This window comes from Poecilia reticulata, linkage group LG15, assembly GCF_000633615.1.
Source record: "Poecilia reticulata strain Guanapo linkage group LG15, Guppy_female_1.0+MT, whole genome shotgun sequence".
Lineage (NCBI taxonomy): Eukaryota > Metazoa > Chordata > Actinopteri > Cyprinodontiformes > Poeciliidae > Poecilia > Poecilia reticulata.
Genome location: NC_024345.1, coordinates 22,195,595 through 22,215,349, shown reverse-complemented (window position 1 = coordinate 22,215,349; position 19,755 = coordinate 22,195,595). Strand labels below are relative to the sequence as shown.

Genomic DNA, 19,755 nt, shown 5'->3' with positions numbered 1-19,755 from the left:
GTGTGTGTGTGTGTGTGCGTGTGTGTGCGTGTGTGTGTGTTTGACCCTTTTTAAGGTTATGATGCAGAAATTAAGGGAGTCGCTGCCCCGGCTCCGCGGCCCTTTTCAGCTCCGCTCGTCATGCTGCAGTCGCACATCTGCACCCATATATCAGCGCCATGCACAAAAACATTCCTGAGAGCCAAGCGGTGGTGATTTGTGTGCCGTTCTCCTCCTTTTTTGATTAAAATTCATCTGTGATCTGACTGTTCTCTCAGCTAAAAGCTGTACCTTTTAAATCAGTCATCTCAGACCTGCAGCGCATTAACAGTGACATCACAACTGTTTCCACTCGCCTTCTCCTACGCGCTGTCCTGTCCTCCACAGATGGTCAACCTTGTGGCCTGCGGATTTTTAAGTGTTTAATAAATGTAAAACAACCTGAAGAGTGTTGGGGGTGAAAAAAACCGTGAATCTAAACCTGAACCATGTGGCTAGCAGCCGTTAGGGGCCGTCGCTAATGTGGCTCAACATGTGGAGCGGGGGCCATGCAGGAAGGGCGGCTCATGACCCTGAGGGCAGAGCGCCGTAGTAACTAGTTACATTTACTCAATTACATTTTGGAAAAACATTTATTTTTAGGAGTATTTTTACTACGCTGTAATTTGAGTGATTTTATTATGAAGTATTGCTACTTTTACTTGAGTAAAATTTCTGTATTTTCTACCCACTGAATGAAAAACAAACATGTTTCAACCACAAATTCACCAGACTCAGAGGCACACCTGCAGTTTCTGTTAAAGTTTCATAAGAAACTGATTTGGAAAAATTATTTTGCCTGATTTTACTTATTGTCATTGAATTATTATTTTGATCTGTAAAATGCCAAAATTTCCACTTTAGATTTTGGTCCGTCTTATGTCATTTTTAAATATGAAATGTTTTGATCAGTTATTCACTACTTTTACTTGAGTAATATTATAAAGTATCTGTGCTCTTAGTGGAGTAAAATGCCTGTATTTTCCACCCACTGAATGAAAAACAAACATGTTTTAACCAAAAATTCACCAGACCTGCAGTTTTTGTTACAGTTTAATAAGTTTCACATTGAAAGAAACTGATTTCTTTTGTCTGATTTTGTTGTTTTTTGTTACTTATATGAATTATTTTCATTTTAAACATCCATCCATCCATCCATCCATCCATCTTCTTTACACCCTTGTCCCTCAGTGGGTTTGGGAGGGTTGCTGGTTCCTCTCTAGCTGGCGTACCGGGCGAGAGGCGGGGTCACCTGGACAGGTCGCCAGTCTGTCGCAGGGCAACACAGAGACACACAACCATGCACACACACTCACACCTAGGGGCAATTTAGAGAGGCCAATTAACCTGACAGTCATGTTTTTGGACTGTGGGAGGAAACCAGAGTACCTGGAGAAAACCCACCATGCACAGGGAGAACATGGAGACTCCATGCAGAAAGACCGGGAATCGAACCAAAACCTTCTTGCTGCAAGGCAACAGCTCTACCAACTGCGCCACTGTGCAGCCCCATTTTAAACATTAAAATTCAAAAATGTCCAGTTAACTTTATATTTTTGTTCCTCTGATTATGTAAATTTTAGATATTGATAATTTGATCAGTTACTCAGTACTTGACGTTTTACCAAACACTTCTTACTCTGACATAAAATAAGTTGAAGCAGCTCTGCTCTTACCTGAGTAATATTTGTTCTTTGTGGGTCGTGCATGAAGGGCGGTTTATGACCCTCAGTGAAGTTCTTTCAAGATCTACCGTAGAATCTGCGTTTATGTTGCTGCTGGTTTATGATGCGATGTTCTGCTTTTAAACGCACAGATGTATTCTGCTCAGACGCTACAGGTGATGTTGGAACGCAGCCGGCGGCGTTTTCATCTCAAACGCCAACATGTGCTCCGGCCTCGCGCCGTAATATATGAACGTGTTTGACTTATTGTCAAATTAAGGCAGAGTGTCACGACCCGGGTTGTTTATCTGCTGGTTATTCCACTCGACTCAACCTGACACCGCTAACCACAACAGATCATAAAGTATTCCCCAAAAAGGAATGCGCGCGCTGACGTGACGGGATAAATCATCGACGCCTGGAAGTCGACCAGCAGCTAAACGCTCCGACTGAGGCCTTATCAGATCTCGTCCTGCCAAGCAGTAAACAATATTCAGAGGGGATCCCTGCGGTTTTCCCTGTCAGCCATTGACCCAAATAAATACTCTCCATGCAATTTTTCTGTGTAAAAATCTGTGAAGGGAAGCTATAGTTTGATGATAATCTTTTAAATCAGTAGTGTGGAGCTAAATTGAGGCCAAAATGTTTGTTCTAAAAAAACTAAAAAGTTTCAAATTGAAAAAAGACAGAATTGAAACGGCAAAAAAATATTTGAAACTAAAATGTTCAAAACTACTTTTTAGATTCGAGGTTTTTTCAGTTTTAACAATTTTTTGAAACTGAAACTAGAGTTTAGCTGTATTATGGCCCCAATATAGCTCCATACAGTAGAATAATCAGGAGCACTTTATAATAACGACACCTTATTTATCTTATGTAATCATCTTAATGACCTTAGCGTTTTTATATCCGTCTTGCAGTACGTTATACAACTGCAGGAATTTTAAAGGGACAGTATCATGTGAAGTCAACTTTTTTTTTTAGCTTTTCATCATGTTATAAATTATTTTCTCATCAAAAACAAAACTGGAGTGCTGCCTTGATGCTTTCATGCTTGTTTGAGAAATCCTTTAATCTCCATGGCAAACCTTTCAAAACACCTGGTTGAACCTAGCTCCGCCTTTGAGGCGTAGCTCCTCCCCCACTCAGCTCCTTCAGACTAGCCAGCAGCAACTAGCAAACATCTCCTCATCTCATTATAGGAGCTACTTCTCAGTGAAACTCTGGTAAAAACTTTGTTAAAGGGTTAATAGAGGAGCCACGTTGTGATAACTTCCTGAAGGCAGAGTTTCAGAAAGAGTAGCGGCTTCTTAAAGAGACAGAGGCCCGATTTCAAGGCGTTAAATTATACAGCATCTTTATAACAACGTCACTGTGGAAAAAACAGCTAAATGAAGAGGAGAATGAGCTCCAGGTGCAGCTTTTTTTGTAAGCTAAAGATAAAATAAAGAGTCTGTGATATACAGCCAACACTGTGGAACATCTGCCTCCTTTATAGCTGCTTAAAAAGTGACATTGTACTCTAATATCCACCCAGCGTTAACAGCGGACGTTAAACATGTGGGCCGAGAGCCGCAGAAGTATTAAATATTATCGCACACAGCCTAATATTTCACTAACCCTCAGCGTTTCATTCAGAGATGTACTCGAGATAAAAAGCAATAATCTGAGCCTGATGGATGGCCCAGGCAGCCGCGGGCCAGCGCTGTGTGCACAAACTGCAGCGGAACGATAAAACCAACATGGAGCAGGTGTGTTTGGTTAAGATGCACTTGTCAAGTGGGGTGACGAGCATGTCTGTGTTCATTCAGCCGAACCCTCTTATCTGCACCTCCATGTCCCACTCAAGAGACAAAAGGCACTTGGCCATGTTTGTATGATTTACCTCTCCTCATGTAGCTGCGCCCGCACACACATGGAGCCGTTCCTCACAGGCTGCGCTTATTTATACTCTTTTATTACTGTCTGTCTGAGAAACATACAAGAGCATCTCAATAAATTAGAATGTCGCTGAAAAGTTTGTTTATTTCAGTAATCCAATTTTCAAGATTTCCACATATCTTTGTATTTTGGTCCATCTGTTGATATAACTTTTGAATATTAGCATTTTTAATCAGCCATTATGTACTTGAGCCGCCATTTTACCAAATAGTTTTTTACTCTTGAGTAATTTCTTGGACTTTTTACTTTTGCTTGAGTCATTTTATTATGAAGTATCTCTACTCTTACTTGAGTAAAATTTCTGGATTTTCTACTGACCAAATGAAAAACAAACATGTTTTAACCAGACTTTCACCAGACTCACACCTGCATTTTTTTGTTAAAGTTTCAGAAGTTTTATATTGAAAAAACTTGATTTCATAAAATCTTTTGCCTGATTTTGTTTTTTGTTATTTATATGAAGCCTATGTAATACTCCTCCTGGCAAAATGAATTTTGGGGTTTTATTAGCTGTAAAGAATATTTTAAAAATGCAAATACATACTCATGAAGGTGTATTACGGCCATGAAGACAGCAAAAAAAAAAAGAAGATTTCTGCCAAAATCTCAGAAATTTCTAGAAAATTCTTGGACATTTCTGAGTTTGAAATGATGAAATATTACTGGAAAAAAAAGAGGAAACGTTAAGATTAATCTCAAATTTTCTAGCAAAAAATATGGAAATTTCTGTCAAAAGTTGAAAATGTGCTTGAGAAAATGAACTTTGAGATTAAGCTCTAATATTTTCTAGAAAAAAACTGAAAATTTCTGAATCCAAAGTCAAAAATATCTTACTTTTGAATCTCAAAAAATTTCCAAAAGTCAAAAATAGTCTAAATACATTTATTTTTGCAACCTAGAAATGCTCTTGTTTTTCTAGGAAATCTCCGAGTTCATCTCAACATTTCTGATTTATTTTGGCAGAATTATTTCCATTTTTTTATTACAATGGCCGCCGTCGTATTTTTAATCAGTTTAATAAAAAATAAAATAAAATGTTAAAAAAAATCAGCTAGGTGAATTTTAGTACAGTAGAATTTTAACAAAATTAAACTTATACTATGTTATAAAGTATTTATTTTTAAACTAGATAACCCGTCTAGGCGACTGACCTTTTCACCGGCATGAACAGGAAGTGACGTCAGATCAGGAAGTGAAGCCCGTCTCCGTCCCGACAGCAATGCGCTGCTCCTGCTACAACAACATCTGACATTTGCGGCCGGCTGAGCCGCAGAGAGCAGCGGGTGAATGTATCTGCGGACAGGTCGTGTGTGCGCTGAAGCCCCGGATGTGTGTGTGGCGTCGGCGGAAATGACCCTGAGGTAAGCGGCTTGCTGTTGGGCTGAGGGCGGCTGTGATGCTCGGCTCTCATTAGCAACAAGCTAACGTCACCCTGCTGCTGCCCAACTACATCTAACCACGATAAATCTGGGTTAAACTTCCTAATTTTGGGATTTGTAAGTTACTTTCAGATGTTTTACTATCCGCAGGAGTTTGTTTAAAAAGCTTTGTTGAGACAGCTGCCTTTTAAAGGGAGGAGTACTCGTTTAAAGGGATTATCCGGTTGTTTATGTCAGTTATTCGGCTACAAAACGGCTGTAATTCATTCACGTTTCATTGTAACTCGCAGTGTTATTTGGCAGGAGTTCTCAAGCTTCGGAGTAAAATCCTAAAAACCTGGATGAAAGGGAAGATAACAGTGAGGAGAAAATCCCTTTTACTGAAGAGATTTATGCAACTTCAACTGAAATGAGTTAGCAGAAATGACAGTAAATCGTAATGAAGTATCTAATTTGTTTAAAAGTAATAACCAGTTGAATAAATTTCAATTCCTAAGGATCATTATTTATTCAGAACTGAACTTGAAGTGCGACCAAGCGGCGTGTCATCACAACAAATGAGATTAAAGGTACTCAGGCAGAAAACAATCAGAATTTCATCATTTAAAAAGTAAATGTAGTTTTATATTGAAAAACAATGAAAAGCATTGTTGTAAAAAGTATAAAATTGTACGCTCTGATGGCTTAATTAATGTTTTTGTAATAACTTAAATGTGGTAATAACCTCGCCCCAGAGATCAACAGTCAGATGATTTCAAAGCATGAGTCAGAACAGCGAAACAGAAGTTAAATATCATTTAGATCTTTATGTTTCTCATCTATAGGACACCAGATTTGGAAGAATAGTCCAACAATTGATCAGAATCAAAACCACACTGCCCGGCCTTTTATTTATTGTTTTCATTTCTTTATCCTTAGATGTATCAATCTGTCAGACATTTATATAAAAAAAACATGCCAGTTTTGATAAGTTCTGATCAGAAATTAGTTAATATTCCTTCACTTAGTTTCTGTTTTCTCATTATTGTTTAATACATTTCCTTACATGGATGAATAACTGATTATTGACAGTTTTTCTCTATTGTATTTGTGTTCCTGATCAATGAAGTTTGTGTTTACTTAACACACATTTTGCTTTGTAGCTCAAGTTGTGTGTTATGTGTGTCATCATCAAAATTACAATGGAAAAACCTTTTTATTATGTATAATGTATCAACAAACAGCAAACTCTTTGGTTTGAGTTTGGTAAATATCAGAATATTTTATGTATAAACTATGATAATCTCATAATCCCTTCAGTCCCTTCAGCTACTGTCTCTGTGAAGAAGAATAGCATTTTGGATGGTCAGTATTTGTAAGATATGATTGACAGAAGCTTAGAAAAACTTGTGTATTTTTAGGATTAAGTATTTGCTACTGCTATAAAGTAATTAAATTTTTGAAGGTTTTAATTTTTGGAAAATCAGAATTTTCTTTTCACCAGTGAAATGAAAAATTACCATCATTTTTGATGAGCGTGGGTATTTTTTATTTTTTGCAGCTTGTATTTATTTCAACTTTGAATTCAGACTAACCGACAGAAGGAATGATGGAAATAAATCCTTTGTTTTTTTTTAGTTGTGTCATTTGTGTTGTTTATAAGGAAAAAAATTGTTTGAAATCAAATTTAGCGTAAAAAACAAGAGATTTTAAGCCATGTCGCCCAGCCTTGACTCCTTGCACCTTATTGTTTACATCCAGAAATTTCTTTTACATGCCATCCCATCAGTGCTGTTGGGGAGAACAATCCCGTTACTTAAATGAAACCTGAGATGTAGGTATTATTAATTTATTAATATTAACACAGCAAATTGAAAAATAACGCAGAAAAACCATTAAATAACAAATCAGAGGAGCCACTCGTATTCTTCTTTTTTTCCTCGCTCTGCATGTCAGCTATGCTACACACAGACTTGTTGCCACAGCAACTGACAACAGCACCACTAACTTATCAGGATTCACAAACATTTTCCGTTTATTTTTTGATTATTAATAAGTGATTGTTGTGGTAGATTAGCTAGCGCTGCTATTAGCTAAGCTAACGCAGAGGTGGTTGTTTAGCTAATTTAAACACCTGCTCTACTAATGATCTGTCAGAGCTGATGTTTAGATCGCCTTTAAAAAAATAATAATTACCGAACCAAAACTCATCAAATTCTCCATCACATCTACATGTTAAGGTTGTTATAGTCAAGCTAGCATAGCTGAGCTACTTCTCTCTCCCTCGCTATTTTTTTCTTAATTAAAACTTTTTCCTTACCTTATCTTTTTGTTGTAGTGTTGGCAAAAAGCACTGTGCCCCTTTTTCTTTTATATATCAGGCATACATTTAAGACAATGCGTTTTTTTTGACAACAGCTAAAATCAATGCTAGTTATCGGCCTTCAGCTTTTTGCCTCCAGCAGGGAGCTGGGGGGGATCGTACCTGCATGACGCCACGCTGCTTCGGTTTTATACATTGCAACCTTAGAAGTTTTTAAATTTGGCCAAAATAATTAACAGACCTACTAGGTGATGTCATGTTTTGGTTCTGGGAAATGTTCTGATGCTGCTCCGCTTCTGTCTGTTGCAGATGACTCGGCAGTGGCTTGGACATCGATGATTCAACAGAAGATGAGGCGTGCTCTGTTTGTCCGACTCGTCATCGCTTGTTACCATAGCTACATAAACCACACTGACATGGACACTACGCTATAGTAAATCATGCTTTTTGCAAACTGAAGTCACTAAAATACGTTTTTGTTTAAATTATTATCATTATTATTGTTTTTGAATGGGTTTTTGCTAGTTTTCTGTGATAAAATGTCCCTGGCTGAGCAGTCTCAGAAGTGGTTTCCAACCCATGTCCAAGCCACCGTTCTTCAGGCGTCCGGTTTACAGCCCAAAGGCAAAAATGGCACCAACGACGCCTACACCATCATCCAGCTGGGGAAGGAGAAGTACTCCACGTCGGTGGCGGAGAAGACGGCCGACCCCGTCTGGAGGGAGGAGGCGTCCTTCGAGCTGCCTGGTCTGCTTCTGGAGGGGAACCCTGAAGTGTACGTGCTGTCGCTCACAGTGATGCACCGCTCCTTAGTGGGGATGGACAAATTCCTGGGCCAGAAGACCATCAACCTCAACGAAATGTTTGATAACAAGCAACGAAAGAAAACCGAGTGAGTACAACCTCTGCTGTTGAAATGTTCGCTTCTCTAGCTGCTGGAGGACTCGGGCCAAACTAAGTGGTACAAGACTTTTTTTAAACGATCAGTACCAGAATCGACTCAACGGTACCGTCTGGGGTCGTCTTGTCTTCTGTAGCCCCAGAGAACCGGTTTATAAAAATTACAGGCTATTTCTACTTTTTGAGCACAGTTTGTAAAAATGTATAAAACCCTTTAGGGGGCTGGTATTTTGTGTTTTCCAGGCACATGGTGCCGTTTTACAGCCAATGTTACCTTCAGGTGTTATAGAACTGCTATTGGCCATTTGCAGCTACGTTACTTCATCACTTGAGGCGCCATGATGGATATCAGAAGTATTGAAAAGAGCGACTGAAAGTGTTTTCCAGTTCATACAGAAGACATGAAACTAAAGAAAACGCTTTGTTGTGTTTATTTATTGTTTAATGGAGGAGCTGACAGTCTACCTTGCTAAAAATAGAAAGTAATGAGTTAATTAGACTGTAAGAAGCGGCTCCGCCTCGCGCTGCTGGAGCTGCAGAGATTTGATCCTTTCAGTCAATCATCCCAGAAGTTTTGCTCTTGACTCATCCTGTGTTACAACAAGCGACAGAACGGAGCTGGAAGATGTCAGAAGCTGGGAGAAGTTAGGCTGCTTATTCAAACGGTTCTCTAAAAACAAAGCAGTAAAATCTTCATTAAAATACGTCGGGTTAAGGCTCGAGCCTCTAATTAAAGTTAATCAGTCGGGTTGGATCAGATTTAATGGACTCGGTCCGGGCGGGGTTGGATATTTGGGTCCGATTTCTCATCTAGATGTGAACCAGGAGGAAGTTGTGAAGCTGATTAATTTGATCGTTCTGTCAGTGGTTTTTATCACTGCGGAGAAAAAGTTTGATAAGTTCATCTGCTTCATTAATGTGGGATGATCTGGATTGTTTGTTGAGCTTTGAATATTAATTAACCTACATAAAAACTAAATGTAACAGAAAAACCCTTGTTAGTATCATTTAGAGATTGACAGATAAAAATAGAATATGATGGAATATTTCTGACGCCGTCAGTCAAAATGACGGGCAAAAAAGTCTCTGCTTGGATCTTCTCCTAATTCCTGGTTTCTGATGTTTTTAGTTTATTTTATCCTCAGAGGAAACGTGCCGACGTTTCTCCTCCGGTCACAAGGCCTCAGCCTGAACTAAATCAGTTTTTGAGTCACATTCGCCGCATGTGTTAAAGCTATTTCAGACTTCCCCGCCTGCTTTATTCCGTCCTTTAATAAGTTCACGACCCCGCTTCTTTTCACCATGTGGCGTAAACACAGCCACTTTGCCTTTTATATTCGTCATACACTTGTTTTACAGCTTCGTCTCATTTTGAACATCTGTTTAAAGTCGTTTATAGCTCAGCGTGTTTTTAACAGCAGTTGGTGGTTTTAACTTCTGTTCCACCTCTCTGACAGTTGATTGCCCATTGTTTAGAGATTATATGTCGCCTAATAAGTGACAGTTGTCAGTGAGTCACTTGGAGGCCCAATTGAAACGAGCGGAGCTGGACAAACATGTTTAGGTAGTCACTCCCAGTGGAGCCATTTTTTTTGTTTTTTGTGTGAAAAAATGCAGCCGTGTTTGTTCTCTGCAGCCTGAAGCGCCGCCGTTTGTCCAGTTTCAGCTTTCTGAGTTTGTCCTCTGGGTTTTTCTGCTGCCGTTTGAGAAACACTTTGATTCGCAGGTGAAAACCTGAAAGATTTCTTAATCATTTTTTAGTCACCTTAGAGTTTTATGTTCTGTACTAAAGCAAAACAGTTTAACAACAGATGTTTTGATGCAGATTTTGTTTCTCTTTCTTTCTTTGTTTCTGTCTCTTTTTCCTTTCAGTCTCTTTCTGTTTCTCTTTTTGTCTCTTCCTTTCTTTTCATCAATTTTTTTCTGTTTTTCTTTTTTCTTATCTGTAACTTACTTTCTTTCTTCCTTCCTTTCTGTATTTCTTTTGATCTTTACATCTTTTTCTCTTTGTGTTTGTCTTTGTTTCTGTATCTCACTTTCTCTTATTTCTTTTATTAACTGTTTCGTTTTTCTTTGTCCTGTTATTAATCTCTGTCTATTATCTCTGTCTATTCTTTCTTTCTTTCTTTCTTTCTTTCTTTCTTTCTTTCTTTCTTTCTTTCTTTCTTTCTTTCTTTCTTTCTTTCTTTCTTTCTTTCTTTCTTTCNTTTCTTTCTTTCTTTCTTTCTTTCTTTCTTTCTTTCTTTCTTTCTTTCTTTCTTTCTTTCTTTCTTTCTTTCTTTCTTTCTTTCTTTCTTTCTTTACTCTGATTCCCTCCAGGATGTTAGCGCTAGCGTAGCGTGTTTGTTTTGCTTGTATTTACCCAGAATGCCCTGCGCTGTAGTCCACTTCCTGCTTTTGGAACGGTCTCCGATCCGCTTGGCGTTCATATGCGAACCGGAGTTCATTTCAACCAAACCCAAACTGAGGTCTTTAGGCGGATCAGAGTTCAGTTCTTTGGTCCAAATGAACCGGACTTTCTAGACAAACCCAACTTCTCAAGAAAATTTTGAATTTAAACGAAGTTTAATCCAACAGATAGGTCCAAAATTAACGTCTTCAGGATAAAACTTGATGGGTTAATCTGTGCCAGAGGATGAAGGTCTGACATCATCTTCCTCGCTGTGCGGGACTGGATCTGGTGTTAATTAGATCACCGCCTGTCCCATCATGGAAAGACATTAGCACACTTCCTCCCCGTCCGTCAGTAGCCAGAATCACGATATGTTACAATCAGCGTTCCTGGCTGGTATTTATTTAGGTGTCTGCAGTGATGCACCTCCAGGCTCTGCAGCTTTTCAGCAGCGGTTCTGTAATGATCCCCGCCGGTACCACGGCTCCACACAGCGGGCCTGTGTTCGGCCCAGCCGCCTCGGACCCGACACGCTGAGGAGGAAAAACGGGGCTCCGTATCCGTTAATTATCGCACGCCTGTGTTTGTGACGAGTTTGGAGATCTGAGACCCTGAGGCGGTGGCAGCAGCATGCTGTGGGTGGGAACCAAACCCAGTCAGGGTTCTAATAGTTTTTGGTTTATTATAGGGGAGTTGGTGCCACTTTACAATGATTCTCCCCTTATAGATGACTAATAAATAATTTTTGTTATCCATTCATCTATAAACACTTTATAAATCATAACTGTTTATTATGCATTAATTAAGGCTCAGAAGAAAACAATAAGCTGAAAATTATATTCACAAATGCTTATTGTGAAATGTTTTGTATAACAACTCTAGATAAGATATATAGGTGAACAGTAGATTTTGCCTCCTCACCTTACTTAATGCATAATAAATTAATGATTTATAAAGTGTTTATATGTAAATGAATAACATATCTATAAACTGTCATCCATAAGGTGAGCCTTGTTGTACCATTTAGTTTTATTTAGTTGTGACCTTTTATTTGTCTAATTCAGTCAGCTTTAATTAGTTTTTAGAGTGTGTTTGCAGGTTATTATTAGTTAAATATTGTTTAGATTTAGCACATCAGACCGTCAGTTCCTGAAACTACACACACAAATACTGATCTACCCGGACCAAGTTAAAAAACATCTCTTAGGATCGGCGGATGGTTTAAAAAGGAATTAAATTATTTGTTTTAATTTATTTCTAAAATGGTAGGAAATAAGCTTTGGTACTTAAATTAAAAACCTGCATAATGTGCCAATTTTTTAAAATTTGATTATCAAAATTATCGATTACTTAAACAATCTTGTAGACTTGATACAGAAAAATGACTCTTCTTCTTTGAAACAAGTTAAAAGGCCTTTTGTGATTAATTTATCTCTTTACACCTTCAAGATTTTTAGTTTTTCTTGCTCTAAGAAAAGCCTGGAAATATTAAACTGTGAAATTATTGAATATTGAGGATTAACTCACAGTTTTCTCACTTTTTTTCATGCTAACATTGTACCCAGGACTCTAATGTTGCACACATTTAAACTGCGATGACATTTGCGGCTTTAAATATTATCTCTACTGTAAAATGTGACACATTCATGTAGAAAACAGACAGAAAACCTTTGTAAACGGCGGTTTGGTCCTGAGGCGTGCTAATGAACAAGGATACGTCTCATTAGCATGGATGAACTCCTGTGCTGCCCTGTCATGCGGCTTTGCAGTTTCCCACTTGCTTGTCGTTGCATTTCTGAACAAAGGCCAGATTTGTGCAAATGCCACACTTTTTCCCCTCCTAGTGAAGGGGGGGGAAAAAATCCCATTATTTCCAGTTGAAAAAGCAGAAGGGTTAAACAAATAGGAGCCTGGAATGGCCTTTTATTATTCTTCAGGAGGCTATTTCTTCTGTTCGAATTTCAAAGAATAATGTTTATCCTTTTAAAAGATAAATGGCGCCTCTCGGTTGTGTCAAAAAAAAACTTGAAGTGATTTAACCTTTTGGATTATTCAGCTCAAATTAGGCTTTTCATTTGTGTCTATTAAGGAGTAGGGGAAGCATATTATTCCATTTATTGTGTTGTTTGGTCGCATAAAGACTTGTAGCACATTCTTATTTTGTCTGTACGTCTCCCTGAATTATGTGTGATCAACTGAAAGGATTTGTTGTTGGAGCTGCACTGCGTTAATCCCGCGCCTTTTCTGTAAATTCTGTCACTGAATTTGCTGAGCTTAAGCTTCTCGCTCTCCGACTGCAGCTGGTTCTCCTTGGAGTCCAAGCCGGGGAAGAAGAAGAAGGACCGGGGTCGGATCGAGGTCAGCATCCAGTTCATGAGGAACAACATGACGGCCAGCATGTTCGACCTCTCCATGAAGGAGAAGCCGCGCTCGCCCTTCTCCAAGCTGAAGAACAAGGTGAAAGGTCGCAAACACGACGGCGGGGGCGTCTACGGCGACACGTCTTCGGCCATCTTGCCCCGCTCTGCCGTGTGCGACGCGGAGCCGAGCGGCCGGCCGGCGGAGTCGAAGCCGGAGACGAAGGCGAAGCGGCCGCTGCTGTCCGGGGGCCAGAAGCTGTCAGCGGCCCACTCCATGTCCGACCTCATCGGGAACCACTTCCGACCCAAACTGGACTCCATGAACTCCATCGAAGAGAGCGGTGAGCAGCCTGGGGTCAACACTTCGCTCCGCACAGCATAAATGCTAACATATCTGGAAAAAATGCTGCTGGGGAAAATTAAACTTACATCGTGTTAGGAGTACTTTACATTTGGAAAACAACCAATCCTGAAGCACCATTCATTTATCTGCCTTCTGATTGGCTGAAATGAGACTGTAGATGTTAGGTTCTGCGATGGATGGATGGATGAATGAATGAATGGATGGATGAATGAATGAATGGATGAATGAATGAATGAATGAATGCACTTCATTAATCTCTAAAGGGAAATTTCTACTCTATCCAAGATGTTAATTATTAATAATACATATATAACCTTTTAATATAAATTAAATTATAGTGTGATTTAAATTACTTACATCACACTATAATTCAGTGTAATGTAACTAATTTAACTACGACTGAATATAAATACAATCTAAGTATCTATAGATGAATCCAGAAAAATTAGATTTTCTACTCAGAGTTGGACGTTGTAAAGTCTGACGGCTAAAGGTAAAAGTGATTTATTTAGTTATTTAGCTTTTGAACTATTAAATATGCAGTTATTTTTGTTTTTAGAGGGTCTCTGTCGTTCATTTTATTTATGTAGCTCCAATTCACAACAGCTTTCATCCTTATGTGCTTCTTTTGCAAAGTGTTTATATAACAATTTCTATTTGTTAATCTCAGTTAAGTACTTGTGGAAATTTTTATGTAAACATTTTAACACAATTAATTACTTGTCTTTTATTTCATACAAAACTCCGGAGCCGGAACTTTTGTATTGTGTTTCTTGTACGGCTGTAAATCTGACGCACGAGAAACGTCCGCTAACACAACACCTTCATTTCTGAAGGAGGATTTTTTTTTACAGGTTTTATGAAAACTTAATGAGTTTAATAGCATTTTGCACCAAAATGAAAACAATAAATATCTTTGTTGTTGCGCTCATACGTTTATTTATTTAATAATTTAGCAACAAAAGGGTTTTTTTAAAATGGGAAATGTTAATTATTTTTGATTAAACTATTATTAATTTCAAACCCTGTCAAAAAAATTAACCTAGTACCACCACTAATATATATTTGTTCTACATAAAATGTGACAAATCTATTTTAAATTCAAGAACAGCACAGAAAAAATGGCAAATTTGTTACTAAAGACCTACAAAGAAACGGTTGCAATAACCTTGTAGCCTAAATATGGACTCACTAATATTCTGAGGCACCTTTTGATTCACACCTGTTCAGTACACAGGTGGCCATTTTAGTTGCAGTTTCCATTATGCATTTCCTCCAGTATCAATAACTGGACAAAATCTGGAACGAGAAACTCAACATTCATCCAGAACTAGTGAGAAACGGGTTGGAGGCTGGGAAACGTAACCATGAAGGCCTTTGGGTTCGGGGTCCAACATCTGGACCGGGCTGAAAAATCTCCCACAACCTTTTAGGAGGACGTGTTCCAGCCTAACGAAACCAAACTGGAACTTTTTGGGCCACCTTCTCACAACACGCCTCGGGCCCAAAAACAGAGAGAACGGCCCGTCCCGATGAAAGATGTGGGACAAACATCCAAACATGGAGCGAGGGATCCATGAGAGGAATGTACCGGCATTGGCTGATCGGAAAGGAGATTTCCTCACAATCTGGTCGCTTTGGAGACAAAATGTGGGAAACTAGCAGCAAACGCCGAGTTATGAATACGACTCAAAAGGTGCTTCTGCATAGTTTAAGGTCGTAGAGACGGGATGATAATTATGGGTTGAAAAAAGGTTAATAACTGTTTAAATTTGCTTACGTCACCAAAACTTGGCTTAAACGATGGAGATCTTCTTTATGGACAGCTGCATTTAACACAGGGCTGAAACCAACAGTTATTTTAGTAATTGATAAATTTATTGATTTATTTCCCAGGCAATTAATTTGAAAAAAAATGGCACTTTCTACAGATTTTTCTTTTAACCATCTTGCAAAAGAAAGTCATATTTAAACATTGAAAATAAATTAAAAGCAGAAAATAAACAAAAAATTAAATGAGAAAATAAACATTTTATTGTCTAAAATGCAACATGGCATTCCTTTAGTAATATGAACAATAATCGAATCGCTTCAGCCCTACACGTGCACCTTTCTTGTACATTAGAAATGCATCTAAAGATGCAAATAAACAAATCAATTCCTTTTTAAATAAGAAAATATTTTATCTAAATTAGTTGATGATTATTTCAATAATCGATGATTAATAATCTGAATAATCGTTTCAACCCAACACTTACACCTTTCTTATTTGTTATAAATATATCTAAAAATGAAAATAAACAATTAAATTCCTTTTTTTAAAAGAAAAACAATTGATTGCCTAAATTAGTTAACGGTTGTTTCAATCACCGATTAATTCGATTAATCGTTTGACGTAAAGCACTTCGATCTGCCTTGTTGCTGAAATGTGCAGCACAGATAAACTTCATCTTATGAAGCCTTTCTTGTACGTTAGAAATACATTTAAAGATGCAAATAAACAACTAATTAAATTCATATTTAAATAAGAAAATAAACATTTATTCCCTAAAATTTTATTTCTTTAGTACATCTGAATTACACTTATGCCTTTCTTGTACGTTTAAATAGATTTAACGATGCAAATAAACAACCAAATTCCTTTTTAAGTAAGAAAATAAACATTTTATTGCCTAAAATGCAACAACATAACATTCCTTTAGTACATCTGAACAATAATCAATTAATCCAATTAATCATTTCAGCTTTAGTTTATTATTAAACTGTGCTGTTTAAAAGGTTACTGTTTTACTGCAGCTGGCTTCTCAACACAGTGAAGCAGCAGTTTGAGTTTTCTAACGAGGCTCTTTGTCCTGTTTATCGCAGCGGCGGCTTCAAGTTGTTTTCCCTCCTCCTCATCCAGGAAGTACAGGTGGCCCTCACCGGCGTTCCCAGAGCGAGGTGCCTGGATACCAGGACGGAGAAGCACACAGTGACCCTTTCACTGATATCAGTGACACGCTGCCACAGAAGTATGCCACGCTCCCACGCAACCGCAACCCGTTTGAGGGCGAGCGGGGGCAGCAGCCGTGGGAGCGGGCGGAGCGGAGGGAGAAAAAGGAGAAGGTCAGCCTGCTGGAACGTGTGACGGGGAAGAAGGAGGGCCGCAGGGCCGGCAACGGGGGCCGGTCGGGGAGCTCCGGAGACCTGCGCTCTCCCAACCCGTTCAGCGCCGACGCCGCGGCCGACACCAACCCGTTCAGCTTCAGCTACAAAACCAGGTAGTTGGGCCTCGTCAGAGAGTTGTGGTTTATCTGAGAGGAAGGTGTCATTAGCGGCTCTTTAGAGTAGCAAAGCCCTTTGAGCCGCAGTAATGAGATCCTCTGCTGAGATACAGCGCCCAATTAACCACTTATCTCCGCTGGTCCATCGTCTTCTGCTGCCAGGCGCGCCCGCGCCGGTCACAGCTGTGTACAAACCGCACGGATGTTTAATTACTTCATCTAAGAAGCCTTCTGGCACGGCTCGATTTTATCGATTTGATCACATTTTTGAAGATTTAGGTTTTGGAAAATCTGGATTTTTGTTTTTCTACCATTGAACTCCTTTGGTTTTCACAGTTCAGATTGAAGTCTGCAAACACAGGGAGGTACGGGAGAGGAGCACACTGAAAAAAATGAAGAACTTTGACACTTTTTCTCAGATTTTTACTTTAATCTCAGGATTTGGACTTTAATCCAGTTCCGAGGTCAAAACTCAGAGTTCTTCCTGTTTTTTATAGGGCGGCCATCTTGACTGACGAGTGTGTTTTTGAATTTAGGTCAACAATATGACAGAGTATTAGGGCCAGACTATGATTATTTTTTTAATTGCAATAATAAATTCATGATATTAGGACAATAATGTTGTAATTATATGAGAACAAGTGAAAATGTTGAGCAACTTGTGAAGCTATACCTTGGTATAAGTTTTACAAATAATCGTTAATGCTCAAAAGAAATACTTAATCTTTTATCACATTTGTATTGAATTGTTGCCAATAGCAGGACTTTGAAACAATCGTGCAGAATTATGGAGAAGGATTGTATTTTAAATGAAGAGCAAAACCAATAAAAACAAACAACATGTTACGCAAACAAATCTGGAAACAAAAACAACTTTAGTAATGAGACCTTTCAGTTCCAGTTCAATAAACAAACAAAAACCCAAAATGTTCAAAAGGTAGAGTCCACAATCTATTGACTATTTTTTGGATTATCTAATTAATAATTGGACAACAAGAGGTGCTTCAGCTTCTAGTTAGAACATATTTACAGACAAAAAATGTTTTTCATCTGAGAATAATCAAAATGTTTATATGAATTGTACAGTTTTGGGTTAAATGCTGCTCCAAATATGTTATTTCTGTTAGTTGATTAATAAACTGCAGTTATAAAAACAACAGAAAATGTTTTTCCCATTTGATAATTAATGTTCCTCTTTGTTATTTCAGTGACAACAAGCAGAGGGGAAGCGAGGACGGCCTCTTTGGGCAGAAGAAGAAGAAGGACATTTTCGGCAAGAAAAACGTAAGAACAGCAACTTCTTCACCGGTTTCCAGTGACTTTATTGCTGAAATGTCAGCTTCACCTGACAGCGGCTGTCATAAATGATGCCAGTAAATGAGAACTCTGTGTTTCGCTCAACGCCGCAGCAGCAGCAGCTGACACGGATCAGCAAGGCCTCCGAACGCTCAGCCGCGCCGTTCGGCTAATTAGCAGCTGCACCCGTCGGTCAGCGCGTCTGATCGGATCGTCATTGGAAGTGGTGTTAAATTTCAGGGCCGGGCGGTCATTTTCATTCTCTAATTGCACCATTTTTGTTGTGACAGTGAATGGAAATGACGTGTGTATCCCCTTAAATAGTTACTACATTTGAAGCTCAAGCTAGTTCTCTGGTTTTAAAGTGTCTAGCAGGAAATAACAGAGTACGACACAGCAGAAGAGTCGGGTTGAGGGTTGTGGGGGGGCAGTAGCTAAAGTGATGCCTAAATGAGAAGGAGAATGCTGATAATGGCTTTCCTCACCTTGCTTTGTGGGTGTTGAGGGCTGTCGGTATCCACACATGCGTCCCCCGTGCGTGCCGCTGCGCCTTCCAGAAATGGCAGCTCCCATTTCCTCTGCTTCAAGGCCCTAATTAACCACACACAGGATGGGAGAGGGGGGGCAGTGAGAGATTTCAAAGAGCTCAGCTTTTAGATTCTCAAAGCTGAGCTCATTAGAAACTGTAATGACACAACTGGAGAATGCCAAGTGTGCGCCTTATCTCCTCCTCACCACTGATCGGAGGGAAAAACGGCCATCATTACTTCGCCAGTTCATGGTCATTCCCAGGCCTTTTGTCAGCAGCCAGATTATTACGCTGTGCGTATGTTAAAAAAAAAAAAAGATATTCTCCAGCTCTGCTGACTTCAACGCTGCAAAACGGCAAAACTTCAACAAGTATCTGTATTTTGCTTCGAGTGTAAATATCTTACGGCTCCTGAAATAACAGAAAAGTAACTTGCAAGTAACTTTTCTTCAAGAAATATGAGCTTGTTTTCACAAAATTATTTATTAATATTGATTATTTATTACTAGTTATCAGCAGAGATGCAGCGATCTAATATTAATCTGCATTGGTCACGATATTGCAGTAAATTCTAGATTGTGTATCGATTCAGTCTAATTCTATGCCCGGTTCTCTGAGTGACGTCATTCTTTATAAGATGCTGTGTGTAACAGTATCTGACGTCTTCTGTTCTCGAAACCTTCCTCATTTAATCTCAGCGACGGATATTTAATTTTGGTCGGCATGGCAACGCGGGAGCGTTGTCTCTGCTGTTGGAGGCGATAAGACACAGGTGAGCCGTCCGGCTCCAGGTCGCTCTGTGCGCTGCCTCTGCGTAGCGGTGGGGGTGGAGGCTGATAACTGAGGTATTTAAACAGGGCGGAGGTTTTCGCTGCTCCGTCCGTCTGTGGGAGGAAGCCCAGCGCCGAGGCGATAAAGTAGTCCCTCATTAAAAACCATTACGCCAGAGCATGATCTGCTTCCCTCAATATTTCATTGGCTGTTTATTAACCAGAACTTTTAACAGTCTGGCTGCGTTTGTCTCCTCACGGAGGCTTCATGTCGTTTCTTTGAAAACTCTGGTCAGGCTGGTTTGATTTCTTCAGAAACACGAAACATTTTGAAACGTGTCTGACATTAAATCCGTTGACTCAAGTCTGATGTCTGCATCCATCACTCAGAAAGGCTACGACACGAACCCGCTCATCACAGAACAAAGGTTTTCTAAACTGAAACTGAATTTTACTGCTTATTTTGGCCCAATTTTTATAAACCATAACATTTTATTGAGGATTTACAGAAGATCTTTCTACAGTAGGATGGATGGATGGATGGATGGATGGATGGATGGATGGATGGATGGATGGA

General features: G+C 39.2%; 1 protein-coding gene across 3 annotated transcripts in view; it reads left to right on the top strand.

Moving 5' to 3' along the window:
- rab11fip2 (RAB11 family interacting protein 2 (class I)) overlaps positions 1–19,755 on the top strand; it is a 35,311-nt gene that overhangs the window by 13,646 nt on the left and 1,910 nt on the right. Inside the window, exons 2-7 of one of the 3 annotated variants that reach the window (XM_008430041.2) lie at positions 4,795–4,984; positions 7,614–7,737; positions 7,830–8,196; positions 12,897–13,297; positions 16,223–16,580; positions 17,792–17,867. In XM_008430041.2, the coding sequence (XP_008428263.1) occupies positions 7,844–8,196; positions 12,897–13,297; positions 16,223–16,580; positions 17,792–17,867 (1,188 nt within the window). In that variant the 5' untranslated portion in view covers positions 4,795–4,984; positions 7,614–7,737; positions 7,830–7,843. The other 2 variants (XM_008430040.2, XM_017309182.1) reach the window with 2 other exon arrangements.